At 46.0% G+C, this 21,496-nt stretch overlaps 1 protein-coding gene across 1 annotated transcript in view; it reads left to right on the top strand.

Annotated features, from left to right (window-relative positions):
- The first annotated feature begins 858 nt into the window (after positions 1-858).
- The window catches only part of CLIC4 (chloride intracellular channel 4), a 29,544-nt gene continuing 8,906 nt past the window's right edge, over positions 859-21,496 (top strand). Inside the window, exons 1-2 of the mRNA XM_018081363.2 lie at positions 859-967; positions 17,108-17,217. Coding sequence (XP_017936852.1) covers positions 896-967; positions 17,108-17,217 — 182 coding nt within the window. The 5' untranslated portion in view covers positions 859-895. The remainder of the gene's footprint in view (positions 968-17,107; positions 17,218-21,496) is intronic.

The following is a 21,496-nucleotide window of genomic DNA, read 5'->3' as shown; positions in this document are numbered from 1 at the left end:
AGCCGCTCTGTTCCCGCGGCCCGGGCTCCGCGAGGCGCGAAGCCACATGGGGAAAATGTGATCCCAGGCCGTGCTATTTTGGTGAAAAGACTGGGGGAAAAGAAAAAAAAAGCTCGGTTTCGTTTCATCCCAGTGTTTTGCCCAGTTCTCCCGCACTGATTTTCTGTCCGGCTCCTCAGCCCCTGACCTTAATAGTGAGGGAAAAACCAGGCTGGAAACTCTGCTGCCTCTTGGAATGGATTTTCCCCGCAGCCAGGAAAGCAGCTGTTTGTGCCGCTCTGGCGTGGCGGGTCCATGAGTGGGGGAGTCTCTACATTTTACAGTTTTCCCTGACGGGGAGGCGGGCTGAGGCGACGGTGGGGGGAAACACACCCCCCCCCGACCACCTCCCCGCCAGGGCCGCTCCCAGACGTGAGGTCATCGGGCACCGCCGGGGGCGTCCCGAGCTGACAGGGAGGTGTCCCCGCCGCTATGAGGGGGAACAGTGGGGACCCCACGTCCCAAAGGGGAACCCCCGGCCCTGAGGGCACTCTACGCCCGCCATGGCCGGCGGCGCCCCCTCAGCGATGCCCCCTCGGTGGGGCCACGCCCCTTTCGTACAACCACGCCCCTTCACGAGGAGGTCACGCCCCTTTCAGGGAGGTCACGCCCCTTCAGCCCAGCCGGCCCAACTGCGTTCCCTTGGGAGGCCCCGCCCCCTCGAGGAGGCCCGCCCACCCTCGCGCGGCCCCGGCGGGCTCCGGGCGCGGGGCGGGGCCGCCCTCAGTCGCGCGCGCAGGGCGGGCGGAGGGGAGCGGAGCGGTGTCGCTGTCCCGGCTGTGGCAGCAGCGGCGGCGGCGCGAGGCTAAGCGGGGCGGCGGCGGCTGCAGGGCGGCAGCGGCAAGCGGCGGAGGAGATGGCGCTCTCCGTGCCGGTCAACGGGCTGAAGGAGAGCGACAAGGAGCCCGTCATCGAGCTCTTCGTCAAGGTACGGCCAAGGGAAGGGAAGGGAAGGAGCGGAGCGGAGGATGGGGAGGGGGGGGGGGTCCCGAGCGGGCGCCGGGCGGCGCGCGCGCTCCGACCGTTGGGCTCCGCCGCCCCCCCCTCCCCTCGCCCCGCCGCTCTCCCGCCCGGGCGCTCCGAGTCCCCCTCACGGCTCTCTGGGGACCCTCCGCCCGGCACCCCTCTCTGAGCAACCCCTGAGGTGCGGGCGCCGCGCACAAAAGCGGGGAGCGAGCGAGGGGGAAGATGAGAGGGAGAGAGAGAGAGGGATGGGAAGGAGGGCGTGTGCCCGGCGCCGGGAGCGGGGTGCGGGAGCCGCGGCTGAGTCAGTGCGCGCAGATGGAGCGGGCGATAGCGCGGACCCGGCGGAGGGGGGGGGGGAAAAATAAAGTCACTCCGGGGAAAAAAGTGTTGTGCGTTTTGCCGGAAGATTCTCTGCCCGGCCCGCGCGTGGCCGGACCGCGGGCAGCGGCGGAGGGCGAGCGACAACCTCAGCTCGCCACAAAAGCATCGCCCCCCGCGGGGTCGTCGCCCGGCTTTGTGCGCCCGGGACGCGGCGGAAAGGTGGCAAAAAACACCGAGTTACCGCTCGCTCCCCGCCTAAGAAAGTCTACTTTTTGTGTCGGAAACCGACCGCCAGTTTTTTTATCCGAACCAGAAGAATGAGCATGTGTTGTACTGCCCTTATCTGGCGGAGATACCATATGGTATCTCCACATGTTTTGCATTTATTTGTTGCCGTATGATGCAATATTTTGCATCCTCCGGGGCTCTGGTGATGCAGCATCTTACTTTTGACTTCGTATCAAAAGTGCACAGAGTAATTGGTGTTAATCTTCTCTTTTCTGTGCTTAAACGCCCTTTAATGAAAAGGCTCTGTGGAAAAGTATTTAAATTCTTCGGGTGAAGTTTCTTTCTGTTGCAGTGAGAAAATCGGAGATCTCTCCATCTGAGATCTTGGGAATTGCTTTGTGTGAAAGCCACGATGACAAACATGGAAATTTCCAGCAGATTAGGTAGAGCTTTGAAAATAAATTATTCAATATAGGTTTTATTTATACTCTAAAAGCGTCGACTTTTTCCCCCTTTCATAGTTTTGAATCGTGTCAAGAGGCAGTAATGGGACCAAGGGAAAGTAGTGGAGGATTCTAGACCTGATTTTAGTCAGAATATTTAGGCTCTTAGTGTAGAGGTTAGAACTTACAACTCCATCAATTAAGTTACAGATTACTTTGCATTATTTATAGCAGTGCTACTTTAATATAACATGCCAACTTATCTGTCCTAAAGTTTACTGGCTGATTTTTTTCTTATTTTTAAACAACTTAGAGCAGTGATTGATGGCAGAAGGATTTGGGGGCAGGGGAAATAACCTTTGTGGGTGTGTTTAAAGAGAATATTTCATGCATGAGGAGTGGCATGGAAGAAGTTGTAAAAATAGTTGTGAGAAAGATGTGTTCATTCTGATTTAATCTGGACCAATAAAGGTTGAGACTGTATGAAAGGGGATAATCAGTGACATTTTTCTGTCCCTCTCACTTCTTTATTGGCATGGGTTTGGGATTGTCAGTGAGTTGTTTCTCCCTCAAGGAAAGCTTTTCCCAGTGACTGCTACACACTGTCTGCCTTTGGGATGAAGTTCAGGTTAAAAAAAGAAGTTATTCTTGTCTGCCCTCATGATGTTCAGGTAAAGGTTATTTCCCTGTAAAATCCTTCAGAGGAAGAACACCCCCCCCCGCCCCAGCAGACAGACCAAAATAGTTGTTTCACCTGGGTGTTGTTGCCTGTCCCACACCTTATGGAAGCTGTTAAGCATTATCAGGGTAGTGTTTTTGTAAAGCCTATAAAAGTCTCGTTTTCTGACTCATTTAGGTGGTCACCTCAGCAAATGCAAGCAGAATATGGTTATTGAATGGAATGTCTATAGAGGGGAGCACTAGATTTTGATTTAGTCATTTTTTTCCCCTGTAAATGAGGAGCTCAGTGTCTGCTGCAGTTTTTCACCTGGTTGTGGTTGCAATGTAGAAAAAAAACAAATCTGAATTTACCGAGTGTTTCTCGACGTGGCCGATCACTTTTCAGGCAGTGTCTGGGCTCTCGGTTGGGCAGCGAAGCTCTTCAGGCAGGGGTAGTGGAAAGGCTCCTTGACCAAAATCCAGCTCTCTGCCAAACGCCCGCGGCCCAAGGGCGGGAACTGTATGACCTGAGCACAAAGGATTTTAGCAGCCCAGACTGAGATGAAACAAAGGTACGGATTAAAGCTTGAGAAACAAACCTGTGAAGCAGGAGAGAAAGGGTTTGGCTCCGAGCCCAAGACGTTGGGTTTGAACCTCATTAAATTGTGATCAGTAACAAAATAGGCCGGGCACAGCATGGGGAGGAGCACACACATGGCTGGGTTCAGTTATGAAGAACTACGTGGGGCTGTTTGTCACCAGCAAAGCGATTTTTTTTTTCCTCCAAAGACACTGTATCAATCTGCTGTTATTTGTATTTTCGTTGCCTGTGATGGTAACTACCCTCAGAATTAGGGTGCTTAGGTAGGAAAATATGTTACAGCGCTGAAAGGGAGGTGATTGATCTGTTCCTTGGCCTCACAATGAGTAGTTTCAGCAGTTTTTCATTACAGAGCCGGTGGGCTGCCTGTGGTCTCTTTTAGACCAGCTGTAAATATTTTTCAAGTCTTTTCTCCTGAGAGCTGATTAGGAGAAACCAGTGATGTATCTGATTTCATTTAGTTTCCTTGTATGTCTCCATGTTTTATTCATGAGGGAGGCCCACTTCCATTGTCTAACAGGAATATTTTTCTCTGCCCTAGTGGCATTTGGGAGTAGTGAAGGCTGCATTGTGGTGAGTGTGCTCACAGAAACTTGAGTGCTGTGATCTGAGCACAGCTTGTGTAGGTCACTTGGAATAATAGCTGCAGCTTAGTTGATCATGTGTGGAATTTTATTGTAAATAAAAAGCGTGGTGGACTGACCTGGTCAAATAGAACAGGGAAGTCACAGGACAGAGTTACAAAACTCCTTGTGCAGCTCCTTCATGGGAGTGTGCAGAGGACACGGGGATGGAGCTGCTGAAAGCCCAGCCCTGGTGTTCTGGAGGGCAGTCAGGGACTGCACCCTCCTGTAACAGCGAGGTGAAGGCACGCAGGGTCAGCGAGTTCAGTGTCAAAGGCAAAAAACAAGACTCAACAAACAAGGATTTCACAGTCTACTGGCACGAGATGGGTCAGACTAGATGTAGGTAGCTGTTGAGGAAGGTGCTCTCCTCTCCCCTGGGTGATGTGTGTATACTTGCAAATTAATTAGACCTCGGATTTCTGGCAGCTTTCAAAGATCATTGCGAAACTGGGCACCTGCTTTGAAAATCAGATAGTGTCTACTATTTGTTTACCTGTGAACTGTACTGTCAGGAGAAAAAAACCCTGCTATTTCACATTTCAGAAATACCCCACTCTGAAACACTCCCGGTGACTGTAAGAGAAGCTTGTCTACATTTTTGTATATCTGAATTAAACAGAGATTTGGCAGGTGAACTGTTTGTCTTCCGGGCCCTGGGTCTGTTTTGTTCAGCTCAGGAAGGGGATGTGTGGATCCTGCATCTCCAGCAGCAGCTGGATGGGAGCTCAGGCCTGGGCTTTGCCTGGATTCAGGTCTGCCTTTGTCTCACTCTGCTCATTCCCTTACGTAAGCTCTGATGTGTCAGTCTGGAGTCCTATAGCTGCTGTATGGTGGTTTATAACAAACCACCCCATGGTCCTGTTTGTCAGCAGGTTTCTTTCCCTTTTTTCACCTTCAGTGTAGCTGTACAGTTTAAAGGCACGTTGATACAAGGAAATAACAGGACTGGAGACATGCAACATTGCTTCTCAGAGATAGCCTTGGCAGGGCTGTTGCTTGATAATCTTATTAGATAAGTCTCCTCCTTACGTAGCAGATCATCCTTTGGAGGGTTTGATGTAATAACCTCAGCACCTGAGAACCTCCTCAGCCTGCCTTTGATAAGTGTCTGGTATAGACAGCAAAGTGTCTCTTGTGAGCAAACACTGGGGTGTTGGAAAGGAGCCCTTTATAAACTGAGGGGTAACCATCTTGTATCCCGTGCTCAGTGGCCAGCAAACTGTATTCCTTTAAACTCTGCTTGGGGAAGTTCTCACAGCCACAAACATCCTTGGCTTTCTGATTGGAATCTGATTGCTCAGACAGAAACTGGTGCACTTGGTACAGCATTGTTAAAAGTACAGAGTTGGTATCAAGTGTAAATGTTAATTATTTTGCAAAACATTAAAACCTGCTAGCAATCATTTCCAAAGGGATTACACAGATGAGTTAGCTTTCCTTCAGTCAGGAATTGCTTCTGAGCACACTGCAGCAGTAATGGTTGTATTCCCTGGGATCCATCCTCCCCTTTCCAATGATTAACATCTACACAGCTCTGATTGTCAAGAGAACTTGTGTTTTACTTTGCAGCTGAAATAAGTCTTAAACACTTAGTGCACTTTTCCTCCTTTTCCCCTCAAAGGAGTCTGAAAGCTGTCTGAGTTGCCAAATTCCAGCTCCTGGCCCTTGGCAGGCTGTGGATCATCCTGGGCTGTGCAGTCATGGGCAGTGGTGCTTGTGAGTCACTCACTCCGTGCTTCAGACAAGTGCTCTATGCCACAGATGCATTCCTGGAACACAGATACTGCTGTAAAAGACAAATCTGTCCTCAGTTTTCCCAGCTGGGATTTCTCAGGGTGTGTATGGAAGGCTCGAAGGGGAAGGAACAGCCTGTGTGCCAGAGCACTTGGTGTGGGACAAACTTCAGGGCCTGGGTGCTGTGGGGGATCTGAGCCCTGTCCTGATGCTTTTGTGTGTCAGTCACTGACTGGGGGTGTGAGCAGGGAGGAGTCCACAAAGCAGGGGAGACCTCTCTGAACACCAGCATTCTTGGGAGAATGTAGGAAGAGAAGGAGAATCCTCCTCAAGAGAGCCTTGTCTGTAGGTAGAGATAGATGAGAAGTAACAGAGGGATATGAGGAACACTTACATAAACTGGGTTTCACTGGTAGGAAGTGGGTGGGAGGTCTGGGACAGTATTAGCATCCTAAGAAGTTAGTAATCATCACCCTCCCAGCCTGAAGTGACTCAGTGTCCCTGTCTACTCCTTCCCTGGTTAGCCTGCCCTCAGCTTGTGGATGGAAAGGCAGTTCCTGATGTGAGCACTGACTGTCTTCAGTTGGAACAGAGTGAGCAGAGAAGTGATTGGTTCTGCAGCTGCACTTGGGGATTTTTGAAGGCTGAGTTGTCCCTTACAGAAATCTGTGTTTGGAAGAATCTAATTTGGGAATTCCTTGAACTTCTAGCTAAACAGTAAGCTATGTACTCTGGGAAGTGACTTTTGAACTCTGAGGGTTGATTTTTAAAGGTGTTCATTAGCTGAAAGGGACAAGAAAAGCCCTGGACTGTTATTTTCTCACCAGTGTGTGTTCAGATTCTCTTTAAATGAGGCATTTATTGTGATGTGACAAACACAAGGCCTGCACACTTTTACAGCAGTGCCTACACCAATTCCAAGTTCTGGCTGGGCTGGACATGCCACTTAAAAATCCACAAGAACTGCTTTTAAGACTGGATAACTGTACTTGTCAGTAATTGGATTTGTTGCCTTTTCTTGGGAGTTGTTCTCTTTTCCCCTGTAACTGAGCAGTGGAATTCTCTAAAGCCTTAACTGGACAGCGTGGGAGAAAACAAGGTGGTTTTTGTTTGCCAGTGCAGACACTGAGTTTGTCTAAGACAACAAAATTTAATTAAGGTGGTGGTTGGTTGCAAATTGACGGTCCATGGAAAAATAATTTACATCTGCATTTGTCATCCATCTAATTTGATTTTTATCTTCAAAGTTCTTTGTAAATAACCCATAACAAACAGCTTATTGTCCTAATCAGGTCTGGGTTTTTTTCCTCCATATTCTTCACTGTGGAATAATACAGTTTCACTCTTAAAAGAGGTGGTAGGTGTTCATTTGTGGTATTAAGTGTTTGTGCATATTTTAATAGTTAGAACACCCAAACCCAGAATGATTATCTTCATGGGAGTTTAAACAGAGGTTTATTTAGAATACTTTTCCCCTAGAAAAAGATAACACTTAATTTTTTTAAACTTGTTTTGAGTAGTTGGAGTTTTTTAATTCCAGTCAAACACATTTGTGGCACAATCTGATTTTTAGGGCTCTGAATGCTGTGTTTGTTTATGCTGCAGTGAAAAACAAGCTAAACTCTATTAATTACAAATGCCTTTGTGTGTGAGTTCTCTGAGGGTTCAAACTTATTCCTTGTATTGTTGGCCAGACAAAGGGCAAGGAACTTACAGGAGGAAAGGAAATGACTTCGTTCTGAACACTGAATGTCCATATTAGGTATAAACTAAATATAGGAGTGTAATCCAGGAGTGAAGTCATATCTGTGTATTTTCATGGGAAGAGCTAATGGGATCAGTCAGAGCTACTGGAGCAGCTTCAGGCTCTTTTGGCTCTGTTGAAACATTACTATTTTGGCTGGAGTTTGCTGCCCTGTACTTTGGGGAGCTGCTTTGCTGAAATAAAGGAAATAGTTTTTTACGTGGTTTTATCTAAAAATAAAATCAAAGCAAAGCATCAGTCCGTTTCTGTAGCCTTTCAGAGGGATGTATTAGCCACCCTGGTGAGCCAGGCTGTCCTGGAGCTTCAGGAGATAAGGCAGAATGTCCCAGAGGAGGAAGCTGTGCTCTGGAACAGCAGAGCTGGGATCCCATCTCCCAGGGGATGTGGAATTGGGGCAGGGAGGTGCCTTTCACTCACTGAGTTTCACGTTGCTTGTGCTGTAGAGAGATCAAGCCTTCCTCAAACCCTTCGTCCTGCAGCTGCTCTAAAGTAAAAATTCCAGCCCCAGTTTTGGTCTTTGAGAACGTTTTTCCTTCCAGAGCTCCAGAACGTGCTGTTAGCAGGGAACAGGCTCAAAACTGCACTGATTTTCGAGGCACTTTGGGGACTTTGGGCAGGTTCTTTGTTCCTTGGTGCACTCCTCTGTGGATGCTGCTGTTTGCAGTGGGATTTGGAGGCAGTTGTGGTTTCTGTATTCCTGATTTTTACCAGCACCTCGAAGCTCCCAGGTGGTGGCTTTTGGGCTGACATTTGGACTTGAAGCTCCTCTGGGCTCTCCTGCTCCTCTCTGCTCACCTTTGCTCTGTAAATTAGGTTATAAAGTACCACAAACACAGCTCTTTGTTTTTCTGACCTGCAGAAGTGACGCAGATTCAAAGGTTTATTTGAAAAATTCTTAAATGCCAAAGATGCAAATTTTAATTGTCTTCTGAGCCCCAGTGACAGTGTTTGCAGTTCTTTGCTATAATTTTGGTGCTTTGTTATTTGGTGGGGGGTAGATTTTGAAGTAGGTCTCTTGGGCTGTAGCCAAAGCACACACTGTGCTTCATTAACAAATTTAAGAAGTCTGGGGAGAGAGAGAGAGAGAGAGAGAGAGAGAGAGAGAACCATGGTCATATAAAATGCCCATTCCAGGGTTATATGCTGGATACCCAAAAACAAGTTTCAGGCATTATAAAAGAAACCCTTGGTGCTGTATAGTTAATTGTCTGTCTCCAGTTCCCTGCTAGAATATGGCAAGAATGTGTCAAGCTGTTACACAGCAAATTTTCGTCAGTGTAGCCCTGCTGATCATTTAGAGATTTGTTACAACGTGATCTCTCTGTTAAAGGGGCAGCAGAGTTGCCAGGCTTCTGCCACTGGGGAATAATTTAATTTTCCTGGGCCAGGTCAGGAAGTGTCCTGTGTGTGTCTGTCCTCAATAATCCCAGGGTTTTGTATTCATATCATTAAGCTCATTTCTCCACTGAAGAAAATGGGGGTTAGTATTTAATGCAGGTTTTGGTTCTGACTCTTTCTTCATCTGATTCTCCCAAAGGATGAACACAGGATAATTTCTGTTCTCCAAAGGACTAGAAGTGCTTAATTAATTAATTTCTGCTGAGTTGTGAACTTACTTTAATACATCATGGAGATCCCAGAGCTTTTCCCAAAAGCTTTTCAGTGAGAATTGGGTAGCAATGAACGAGAGTTGTAGGGAAGTGAGACAAGTCTGCTAATTATTTTGTCAGGAGCAGCATCACAGGGCTAAAAATATCATCATCCCAAAATGGGCAGTTGCTGTTCCAGTCAAATGTCTGACACAGTGGGGGCTTATCAGAAAGGTAATAACTTAAGAGGCTGCTTGAGTGGGCTGATGAACATTCCTTTCCCTGGTGTAATTGCCAGATCTCAAGTAAATGCAGGGACTTCAGTTAATTTTTTTTTAAGCTTGTTGAGTTTTAAGGAATTTCAGCTGATGTGGAACTTGGTGCACAAAGGTGATGGAGCTCCTGAGGGGACAGGGGTAACTCAGGTTGGTTTTCCCCAGGGTGGTGTTGATGTCAATCTGCTCATGGGAAATATAGACTAATTATCCTGGGCATTTTGTGTTTCAGGGAATTTCAGGTATAAGCACTGATCTTCTGCTTTTTTTCTCTATTTTTCCTGTTTTGTTTAAAGCCCTGGCTCTTTGAGGTAGCAGGGATGGCCTAAGCTGTTCAATATTGTAACTCTTTAAATTTGTGTGTGTGTGTGGAGGTTGTGATTTGAGAATTTAAGTCTAACTTGATACAGTATTCCCTTTTAAAAGTCAAATAAAGGGGTTACACTGCTCAGTGGAGTTCATGTGAAGATAAGACTGAGAGATACAGGTGCTGGAAGCTTAATTTGGAGCTCTCTGAGGGCAGCTGTGCAGTTTGGAAGGGAATGTTCCCTCTCTTCCTGAAAGACATTTTCATGGTTTTAGATGGCACATAACGAGGGATTTGCTCATTTTGTCACTTTTTTTTTAATGAGAAAAGTTGCCTTTTTTCATAAAGATATTGGGGAAACACATTGGAGTTCAGTTACAGTGGCAGTAAGAGAACAAGATCACACAGAAAAGACACAGGAGTGGTGCCAGGGGCTCACCCACTGACAACACACCAGGAGCAAAGGTGGTTTGGAAGTCACTGATATGAGGGGCCAAACTGCTGCCCTTGGAGGGGAGGGGAAAGGTGTTGGATGTTTTATTTAAAATCTTCTTAAGGTTGTGAAAGAATTACAGGAGTTAGCTTGCTTGTCAGAGACCTTAATAGTGTGAATAATCTTCTTAATGGGTGCTTAAATCTTATTTTGCTCTCAGACTGAATCTTTAGTGACTTTTTAACTTACTTTAGCAGTAAATGTGTAGAATAGGTCCCAAAGTGCTTAAGAAAAGCTGTGCTGTGGTATCAGCTGGAACATTGAGGGGAAAACCAGCCTGAAGCTTTCTGGAGACTTGCCTTTGCTCCTGTCTCTTTTGAAGAGGTTGACATGGAGCTTTCAATGTGCCACAGGTTTTTCTCTATTAAGAAAAATTTTTAGAGGAGAGTCGGTTCCTAAACATGACAAATGTCAGCTGTTAATGAGCACTGGGAACTGATGGAGTGTGTTAGATATTGAACAGCTCTGCCAGATGGGAATTCTAGTGGAAAGATGAGGTCAAGAAAAACAAACTCCAGGGGAAATACTTAAAATCTTCGTTATTCTGAGCTCTTCGTGTGTGGACTTTTTTCCCTTTCCCTTCACAAGGTGGTCCACACTCTTCAGCTGGGACCCACCCCACAGCTCTGGGACACCATCCTGTTGGGCAAGGGCTGTGTGGTGGGTGGTTTCCAGGCCTTTTTCATTCACCTTTCATGTGCATGTGCTGATAGCAGCTCCCACTGGCTAATTATTAAAGCAAGAGGATGTTTTCACCACGTTTATGGGATGTTTATTGCTGGAACACTCCTTGGTGTGTCTGGTGGCAGAAGGACAAACATGCTGGCGGGAGTTGTCCAAGGTTGCTCTTGGGTTTGTGCTGGCAGGGCTGTCCTGTTGAGGTGTTTGGATAGCACAGAGCCTGAGATTGTGTTTACTTCCATTAATTTATGCTTATGATACCTTTAAATTGTCCATTTTAATGTGGTTTTTCAGTGCTCTGGTTTACACTTACCAGGACAACTGAGTTAGAAAGGAAAACCCCATGGCTCAGGTTTCTGCACAGAATCTTTGCAGGCTGGGGTTGGAGTCAGTGTTCCTTGCTCTCCATCAGTGCTGTGAAGTCAATGAAAATGAGTGTTTTAAGTTCCTGTCTGTGCTGCTGCTACTGTCTGTGGGTTTCCAGTACCAGCAATGAAATGTTTGATCTGTGTTACACATGCCACAAAAGTCCTTCTGATACTCTGACTCTTTTGCAGGATGTGGTTTTGGGGTTCTGACCTTTCCTGGTTCTGTTTATTGGGCCAGGAAACTTCTTTGAGCTGTCAGCAGTGTCAGGCCTGTTTGCTGCACTGTGCCACTCCTGGGTGTGTGTGGAAGTGTCCCTTCCATGCTCAATGTGCCTGGTGGCACAAGGAACCTCTCAGAGGGAAAGGCTTTCCCATGGGAACTGTGGCACCAGCTGTGCCCTGTCCTGGAGGGGCAGAGGGTGAGCTGAGAGGGAAGGTGAGTGACAGGCAGAAGTGTGGGCTTGTCATCCCTCAGGACAAAGCTGGTTGGACCAGATTTGGTGGCATCACCATTCAGGGCCTGAGTCTCCCTTGCTCCCTGACCTGTTCCTGCTGTGAAAACACAAAGCAGCTCCTTCCTCAAACCACAGACCTGAGAGGGTGAGCAGGGATTGAACACCATGTGCTGCAGACCCTCCTGTGCTCCTGCTCTCTCCCCTCACTGCCTTGTCACCTGGTTTATTCTTTGACTGATGCTTCATCAGTGTTTGGGACACTGGGACCCTCTGAGATGGTTTGGTTTGCAGGGGGAATGTTTGCCCAGAACATCCCAGAGCTCCTCCATCCCCAGCTGGAACAGCAGCTCCCTAGGGAGGTGTTTGGTTGCTGTGCCATCAAACACTGGCACATCCTTCTGTGGGTGTCACTCTTTACATCTTATCTGAAAACCCCTCAATGAGCAGCACACAATCCTGTTTATTCAGCTTGGCAGAGCCTGCAAGGATTTGGACAGACAGTACCAGCCCCTTTTCAGTATTTCATGTGTGGAACATCAAACCACTCCTTTCTGTATTCTCTAGTCCTTTATCTCAGGAGTTTTGAATTGCTGCAGGTTCTGCACTTGAATCACTTTGTTACCTTAAACCATTTCCTCTCAAAACAGTAATCCTTATAGGATTATTATTAATTACTCAGTTTTTGAATGAGCTTACTGCTCATTAAACATGCAAGGCTGATTGTTATCTGCTGGTTTGAGGCCATGGGTTTGCATCACTCTGGTTTGCTCATGCAGTTTTCTCAGCAGGTTTTTTTTTTTATTATTGTTAAAACTGAGGCATATTTCAAGATTTTTGAGTTCTAAATTTGAATATCCCCTCTCATTTAGTTGTCTGTTCCCCAGTCTGTTTATTAGTGGAACATTATTCTTCCAGACTTTGCAGAGGGCAGATTTCTTAGCTGGGGGAGTGGGGACTTCCTTGGTGGGGTAATCAAATGGCTCCAGTAGTTGTCTCTGGTGAAAAGCATTCTATGAGATACATCTAAAATGAGGAGTCAGGTTCATTTTTATGCAGCTGCAAAGACAAACATTTCACAATACAAAGGGATTTTTTTTTTCCTTCACTTAGCTTGTTTAGCCACTTAAACGGATGTATTTTTACTTGTACTCTCTGGGGGTTTGTTTTTTGGGTTTTTTTTTTGGAAAAACAATCTCTTTTGAATGAAATCACTACTCCAGGGGAAGAGAAAGGGAGGAGGTGACTTCCTGGGCTGGATCAGCTCAACTCAGACTTCCAGACAGTGGGATAAGTAGATTTTTTTCTGTTTTTTTTTTCCCTTTCCCAGTCTCTGGCACTCTTCCCTGGGCTGAGCTGCCTGGCATTGGGAGTTGCCAGTAGTTTTACTGTGGCTGTGATAAACCAGGGGGACTTCTCAGTGAGCAGACTGGTTTGTTTTACTGCCTTGTAACTCTCTCCTTCTTATTGGAACTTACTTTCTTATTTAAGTTTCCTTTAAAAGCAGCTTTGTTTGTTTATCATGTGACACTGGGGGGTGAGTGCCCTGCTGTGGTTTTGCTCAGCTCCTTCTGTGCCACATCTTACAATTAACGAGGTCGGGTTTGCACCCTTTTTGGAAGTTTTTTAGTTACAGGCAGCTTGTCGAGGGTAACACACGAGGTAAAAGGCCCTGTTTGCTTCCTGTGGGATGTGTGGCACTTTCTTCTGCCTGATCCTAATCCCTACTGGTGAAAACCTGGCAGAGAAACACAGATACATGATGAAGTTCTTGAGTGTATATCCTTCAGTGGGCAATGGCAGAACTGAAAAATTAGCCTAATTGTGGGCAGGTTGGCATGATTTAGTGATTGAGATTTTTAGACTGGTTTTGGAAGGAATTTGAAATAAAACCTCAAAGCTTCTCAGTATAGAATGAGCATAACCTTGTTGAATTAACAATACTCTAGGCTGACATTAGTGTAAAGAAGTCAGTGTTTAATATTTACTGTGATGGTGATGAGGATTAGACACTGAAGATATCCTGGACTATTATGGCCTGGATTAAAAGACAAGGCCATGACAACTTTCTGCCTTCTAGTAGTGGGCTCAAGCACAACTGTTACGTGATTAACCCCCTGCACCACAGGTTGTGTGGAATTCCAGGATATTCCTGCAATACTGAAAGGTTTAGAGTTCACTGCCAGCACAGCTCTGTTCCAGTGGAGAAAATGAGAGTCTTGCAGGAACATCCCCCAGGCTGGTGAGCCTGTGAGAAGGTCCTGAGGGATCCTGAGGGATCCTGAGGGTCCGAGTGCTGTCCCAGCACGGAGCTGCTCGGGCTGAGGGGCTGCAGCAAACAGGGGACAGAAAACGGGCCTCTGCAAACAGTTACAGAGCAGAATTCCTCAGCTCAAGAGCACTGGAGCCAAAAGTTTCTTGGCATTCTGAGTGCATTCCTTTTCCAGTGTGTGCTCAGAATAACTTGGGACTTTTTGGAGCAGAAGTGGGACAAACGTTTGACTGGAGACAGAGGCCGTGCTCGGCTCTGCTGCTCAGCTGCAGCTCTGAAAGTGCAGCAGCTTTTGGTCGTGGCACTGGATGATATTGGGCTATAATCCTTTATTTCTGAGTCAAATCATCCAAAAAGCCTGTCTTGCCTAAACAAAAGCAGATGCTCTTCGTTGTTTGTTAATTTTGAATGTTAAACTTGCATTGGGAGAGAAGGAAAGTTTCGGGACAAGTTGGCTCTGCACCATAAATGCATTTGACCTTTTTTGGTCCTCACTGGCCACTTTGACTTTGGCTGAGGAGGATGGACCTGAATGAAAGCCACAGCTCAGTGCTGTGCCTGAATTTTTAAACACTTTTCTGTTCAGTTCAGTGATTTTAAAGTAGCTTTGCTTTGGGTTCCAGTGGGCCAAGTGAGGTAAAGCTCAATGGGATGGGGGCACAGAGCATGTGCTGTTACTGGGGTGTAACCTCAGAGACTTTGCTCTGAGTACCTTGGTTGAAGTTCCCATAAAACTTGAAGATCGAGATAATTTCTCAAAGAATTGCTTCTGCTTCAAAATCTGGATTAGCCTGGGCAGTACAAAATGTATATTTTCCTTAGATGGGATGAAGTGTTGTCTTTTTTTCAAAGGTAGATAAGATCTTACACGTGGCAAAGGAAAAAAAAAAGGTAGATGAGTATAAATCTATAATGTCTGTTCAGTGTAAACACAGCAATGTGACTGTGGTGGGAATTGCTGAAATGCACCCTGCTATCTGCAGGACAGCAGTGTGGTTAATTATTAACATCCATAAAACACAGCTGCTGGACAGGCAGTGCAGAGTGAAGTCATCCCTCGTGGAAGTGTCTGCTGAGGTGGGAACACACAAATCCATGGAGCTGGAACCTTTACAACAGCTACCCCTACCTGTTGTGAGGTGTGGGCTGAGCTTCTGTAGAGCAGAGTAACCAAAGGGACTCTGTTTTATCCTTTCTGAGATGCTTTTGGAATTTGTTTTCCTGAGCATGAGAAGTCTCATGGCAGCTTTTAAGACAATCATTAATCTGCTACAAGTTTTATGCTTTACTTTCCAAAGATAAAGGAGGCAATTAGTAATTTATGGCAGAAAGACAACCTCCTTTTTCTTTCAGGTCTTCATTAATGACACTGATAAAGGTTTGAAGGAAAACAGCTCTGTCTGTTGTCCACAACAAAGTGTAGGGAAGGAGAGTCAGAGCTGACAGGAGGGACACTTGTAGAAATGAGTCCATAAGCTGCAGGAACAGAAATGAGTTTGAATCCTCATGTCCTGGTATTTATTGACAACTATTAAAGTAGACTCAGCCTCACCTGCAAAGGCAACATGAGTTTTCAAAAAAAATAAATAAATAAAAGCTTTCTGAATTTAAGACAGTTTCATTGAAAAACTTAATGTTTTCCTGGTCTTTGAAAATCCTGCTGTTGCTCTTAATTTACAAAGTCTTTCTTCATTCTCCCCACTGTGATGATGAAATAATTGGCCAGGTTTTGAGAGTTGTGCTCATTAAAATTACTCTTGGAAGGACTCTAATAAACAATAAGCAAAATCCATTGAAACTCATCTGATATAAAGTACATGTTAAGATCTGACATATGTGGCTGCTTTAACTGCTGAGCCAGTTTTCTCTTCAGAGGATTGAATTTTATAACAAGATTCAAGGTTTCCAGTGCCTGATCCCTGCCCACTGCACACTCAGATTTTCCAGCTCAGCAATACATCCATGTTGTCAGAGCAATCATGAGATCCATGCCATCACTGCCTGCCCTGGGGGGCTCCTGCTGCTGTCTAATGGCCCTTTGTTGGGGCAGGACAAAGACTTATTGATGAATTGTCTATAAAAAAATGGGTTTGGGATATTACTTAATTGTCAGTGAAGTCTCTATGTACTCACAGTTATGTCTTTCCTCCCAACACCTGCAGTACAATAAAGGTTCTCAGTTCCTGGGTGCAGTTGGCTCCCTGGAGCACTGCACAGGGGCTGACAGGAGCAGGGAACTGGAAGAGGACTCCAGTGAATTAGCAGTGCCTTGGAGAAGAAGGAAAAAAGGATAATAAAGAGCAAAGAACAATATTGGTGTTGGGAAACTGCCATCAAAAGGTGTGGCTGCTCAGAGGAAGATGTTCAGCTGCCGGGGCAGTTGGATCATCTTCAGTGAGACAGAGCTTGTGTTGACTGAAATATTGTTTGGGCACATTTCATGAGGACATGGCAAGTAAATGGGTTACCTGGCTTCATAAAAGTGCAGATTTCAGTTGCTGTTTGGTTTGCCTTTCACTAAAACCCTTCAGTAACTGTGAGCACGTGGAGATGGCCCCGTTCTACCCCCTGATCCCTGTGTCCCCTACCCCCTGATCCCTGTGTCCCCTACCCCCTGATCCCTGTGTCCCCTACCCCCTGATCCCTGTTGTCCCCTACCCCTGATCCCCTGTGTGTCCTACCCCCTGATCCCTGTGTGTCCTACCCCCTGATCCCTGCTGTGTTCTACCCCCTGATCTACCCCCTGATCCCTGCTGTGTTCTACTCCCTGATCCCTGCTGTGTTCTACCCCCTGATCCCTGCTGTGTTCTACCCCCTGATCCCTGTGTGTTCTACCCCCTGATCCCTGTGTGTTCTACCCCTAATCCCTGTGTTCTACCCCCTGATCCCTGTGTGTCCTACCCCTGATCCAGGTGTGTTCTCCCCCTGATCCCTGTGTGTCCTACCCCTGATCCCTGTGTGTCCTACCCCTGATCCAGGTGTGTCCTACCCCTGATCCAGGTGTGTCCTACCCCTGATCCAGGTGTGTTCTACCCCTGATCCCTGTGTGTCCTACCCCTGATCCAGGTGTGTTCTCCCCCCTGATCCAGGTGTGCTCTCCCCCCTGATCCAGGTGTGCTCTCCCCCCTGATCCAGGTGTGTTCTCCCCCCTGATCCAGGTGTGTTCTCCCCCTGATCCAGGTGTGTTCTCCCCCCTGATCCAGGTGTGTTCTCCCCCTGATCCAGGTGTGTTCTCCCCCTGATCCAGGTGTGTTCTCCCCCTGATCCAGGTGTGTTCTCTCCTGCAGGCTGGCAGTGATGGGGAAAGCATAGGAAACTGCCCTTTTTCCCAGAGGCTGTTCATGATCCTTTGGCTGAAGGGAGTGGTGTTCAGTGTCACAACAGTCGACCTGAAGAGGTAAGAAATACTGGATTTATGGGGCAGTGCAGTGCACTTGGTGTAACAAAGCTTTGAGGGGCTGATTCCCTGCAATTAAAAAGAAAAATCTGTCCTCAAATACTGATTGAAATGGTGCATCCATTGGTGGTTATTGATAAGTGTCTGTAGCCAAAAAGAAGGGGTCTGGTAATTCCTCTTGAATTTGTTCAGTGATGCTCCTGGAAAACTTAACATGAATATTATAACTTATATATAAATTTTATAACTGAATATTGAATCTTACTTTAGTAACTTCACATCAAGTGAAAACTGCTGTTTTGGTCAGATCTCCAGTGCTTATTGGATAACTGTCACAAATAATGTGCACCCTCCTCCTTTTCTTCAAGACTTTAAGATAATTTTGCTTATTTTGCAATAATAAAAATAATGAAAACAACGGGAAAATATCTGCCCTGGTGGTAAATACGTGTGAAATGGGTAGGAATAAAATGTGGAATATTCTGCCTCTGTGCAGTGCTGTGTGTCACTTAAAAAGCAGCTTTTCCACTTAAAAACCCAATCCTTCAGTGGGTAAGAAAGGTGAGAAGTGAATCCAGGAGTCTTAATTTCCTAAAATTGGGTGTTCTTTTTTTTTTTTTTTTTTAAAGTGGCAATGCTAAATTCAGCAGAGTCTTTTGTGTTTGCTTTTGGTGTGAAGTAATGTTTTCCCAGCACTAATGTAATACAATGTTGGTCACTGAGCTACAGACAGAGGGGGGAGGCTGCCAGTGCTTCCAACCCTGATTGTCAGGAATGAAACCAATGGAAATAACACCCTGGTCTCCTCTGAACCCAACATATAAGGCAGAAATCACCCTGCTGGACTTAACCTCTTAATTTTTATTTTTTTATTTTTTGAAGGAGGTGGTTTGTTTGGATTTAAAAAAAAAAATCACTGGAGTTGCTGCTTCAGGGCTGGCAAGGGGTGTTAAAGACTTCCATGTGTGGTGGGGCTGAGGCAGGAGGAGAAAGCAGCTTTTGTGGGCTGTGTGAGCATCTGTAGCTGCTCAAAGACCTTTTCTGGCCTCTGCAAATCTTGTTGCTGCCAGGACCACAAAGCAACTGGAGCACATCTCCCAGCTGTGGCTGGGGGAACCTCAGGAGCAGAACTTGTGCTCCTGAACTGTCTGTAGCTTTGGGCTTCCTTTAATGATGGTGTTATTTAACTTACTGCACTTATTGGGGTGGGGGGATGAGAGGAAGGTGGAAAGACATGTTTTAGGCTTGGAAGCATTTTTACTGCTGAACCAGTCAGAGATATCATTAAAATGCCAAATATGCCTGATAAATTGGCTTTACTTGTGTCCCTTTGGCAACTTGGAGTTAATTGGATGGGGGAATGGGGTGTAAGAGTAACTTGTAGCATAGAAATTGGTTGCAGATGTTTAAAGTTGACCTTCCCTACACAAGGAGAGCTTTCTTTCAGATTTGGGTTTGGGGTTTTTTAAATACTGGGGAGGAGAAAATGCAAAATTAAGGAAGTGCAGAGAGGAATAGGTCAAATAAACTACCTCTTTGTTGTGCACTGGGGGCATCTTCTGGTAAAGGAAACAAAGGACCACTGAAGCTAATTCACATTTTTTAATAGATGTTGATACAAACTTAATTCCTTTTAGACTTCAGTAAATACAACTTCAGCACTCTGGAGTGACCAATATCCAGTTGAAGAACAGCAGCATGTCAAATCCAGCTACCTGCTCAATAGGAAGTGTTTGGTACCAGATGGGATTGCTTTCCCTTGTTATTACCAGAGTGATAACAGGTGTTAGATGTTGCCTTAATACTTCTAATATTGTCAAAAGAAACTGCTTTTCAAGCACATTATTAATTCAATTATCTTCTCTGCTTTTTGTTCCTGCTAAAAGCTCTTGTTGAAGAGCACAGTAGTAATTGTTTTAAGCATCTGAATTTATTTTCTTAGCAAAAAAAAAAAAGGCTCTACTTGCAAACCACGTCTCTGCCTCATGACATCGTTTGTGCACAGCAGCAAGGCCAGTTCTGTCTGTTTGTGAGGCTTAAAAGGTCATGGTTGGGTACAAAAGTTCACCAGTGGGGAACTTGGGACACTGGAAAAACTGAGCCTGGCTTGGCTGACTCTGTGCTGGGTATTTTTCCCCTCCAGTAGCTGCACTGCCCATCACACTGTGCCAACAAAAGAACCTTTTGCAGTTCTTAGTTCTACTCTTGACACACCCAAAAATATGCACATGGGCAAACCAAGTGGCACATCCCACCCTTCCCAAGGAACTGTGCATCTCTTGCTTCTGTTTGGGCAGACAGAGCCTTTATTCTTCCCCTTCTCAGCAGCAGCAGCATTTCAGAGCTCTGACTTGTTCTGGTGGCCAGAGCAGAGCTGCAGCACAGAAACCATTTGTGGGGCCTGGACCAACACCCCAGGCCTTCAGCTGAGATCTGAAATCCCCTTTTAAACATCTCACTGGGGTGGTTTCACAGTTATGTTGACAGACAAAGTTTAAATAACAACATTAGGAAATATTAAAAGGTGAATCCACCTCAAGCAGTGTGAAAACTGCTGTGGAACTGGGCACAGGGGGGTTATTGCTGATTTTTTTCCTCCCCACTCCTTGCAGTACATGTGTCATTTATAAATCACACTACATTTGGGGGCTGGATTTTGTCTGATCTCCAAGAAATGATCTGCATGCTCATTGCCATTCTGGTTTGTGGCAAAGCCAGGAAATGTTTGTACCTGGTGTTAAAGAACCTGCCCACTTAATGAGGCAGTGACAGCCAGATCCTTAATTATGTGGCCCTGCCTCCAAAAACCCTGGTAAAGTTTGGGGCAGGTACAAACCATCATGGAATTGTTTGGAGTGGTTATTCAAGGTGGATTTTTTTTTTAATTTTAGTTTGGCTTTTTTCTTTTTAAGCTCTCCAGTTTTATCTCTGAAGTAAAACTTCACTGTAGTATTTTTAATTGCCTTCTTGTTTGGCTGTTAAGGGAATTTGTACTGTCAGCCTTTTAAGGATATTCCTGTGTACTGCTGCTCTAAAGGCTGTGGCTCCTCTGTGGTAAACCAGGGTTTGTTTGTGATCTCCTGGCAAGAGAAGCAAACTGGAAGTTAAACCCTGTGTGATGTTTGGGCCTTGGCTGGGGGATGTTAATCTCTGCTTTCTTTTTCTTCCAAGATAGAGGTGGTCTGGCTGGATTAATAAATTGCTCTGGGGTCCCTGAGGTGCACTCTGGTTCTTTGGAACACTTTTTTGGTTAGTTCCTCAGACCAGTCTGCTTCTGAACTAAAGCCTTGCCTTTGATAGTATTGTTGCAAATCCGGTGGTCTTGCCTGTGTTTGTTTTTAAAATAACATTCCTTTTGAGGAATTTTATCTCTCTAACATGCAAAATTGGAAGTGAGCCACTAGGACTTCCTGTAATTGTTGGGAGTTACAAAGCTGTATTTAAATGAAGTGTTAAGCTACTTAAAGCATTAACCAATGACAGACTTTAAATCCTAAAAGTGAGAGAGTGATGGCAACTATTAGTGAGAAATAACTTCTCTGAAGGTTAAAAATTGAAAATAGTTGAATTCCTGTATTAATAAGACTTCTGTCACCTGGCTTAATGCAGTGTCTATAATATTCTAAAGTATGAAAATCAGTTTTCTCATTCAGTCCCACATGTAGTGCCAGGTAAGTACACTTTGGCACTGTGAGAGGATCAGCAGTGGGCAGGACATGAAATTCTGGCAGGGGATCTTCCTTTTGTGAGAAATGGAAACCCATGTTTATATACAGGATGGACTTGGAAACTGGGCTTAGTTTCCAGAGTGCCCCTGAAAGCCCTGAAAGCTTTCTGGTGCTGCCCCCCATGGCTGTGTGTGGATGTTCCTGATGTGCTTTCCCTGCCCAGCACAGCCAGGAGGATTTCCTGAGCTGCAGATCCAGTTCCTGGAAATCCAGTGCCTGGGGCTGGCTCGGAGACGTGGCCACGTCGTGCAGGGCACAGACCCAGTCCAAGGGTCATGGTCCAGTTTGCATTAGTTCAACCAGTAACCAAGGGGCAGCTTTACCTTGGCATCCTCTCTGCTGGGGCACTGGTGGCTGTTGGTGCTGGGGCAGCAGGAGGGGGTGGTCGGGCTGCTCTGCCCAGCCTGGCAAATGTCACTGCAGTGGTGGCTCAACCTGTGGGAATGGTTGGGTGTCAGCCACAGGGGTGGTGCAGGGACTGGGAACTGCAGCCTGTCCTCTGAAACGTGGACATGGGGAAGTCAGACTGTGTCCTCTGAGCAGTTGTCCTG

Source organism: Manacus vitellinus, unplaced genomic scaffold (assembly GCF_001715985.3).
Source record: "Manacus vitellinus isolate BGI_N305 unplaced genomic scaffold, ASM171598v3 scaffold_52_pilon, whole genome shotgun sequence".
NCBI classification, from domain to species: Eukaryota; Metazoa; Chordata; class Aves; order Passeriformes; family Pipridae; genus Manacus; species Manacus vitellinus.
This window is presented reverse-complemented; position numbering and strand designations above follow the sequence as displayed.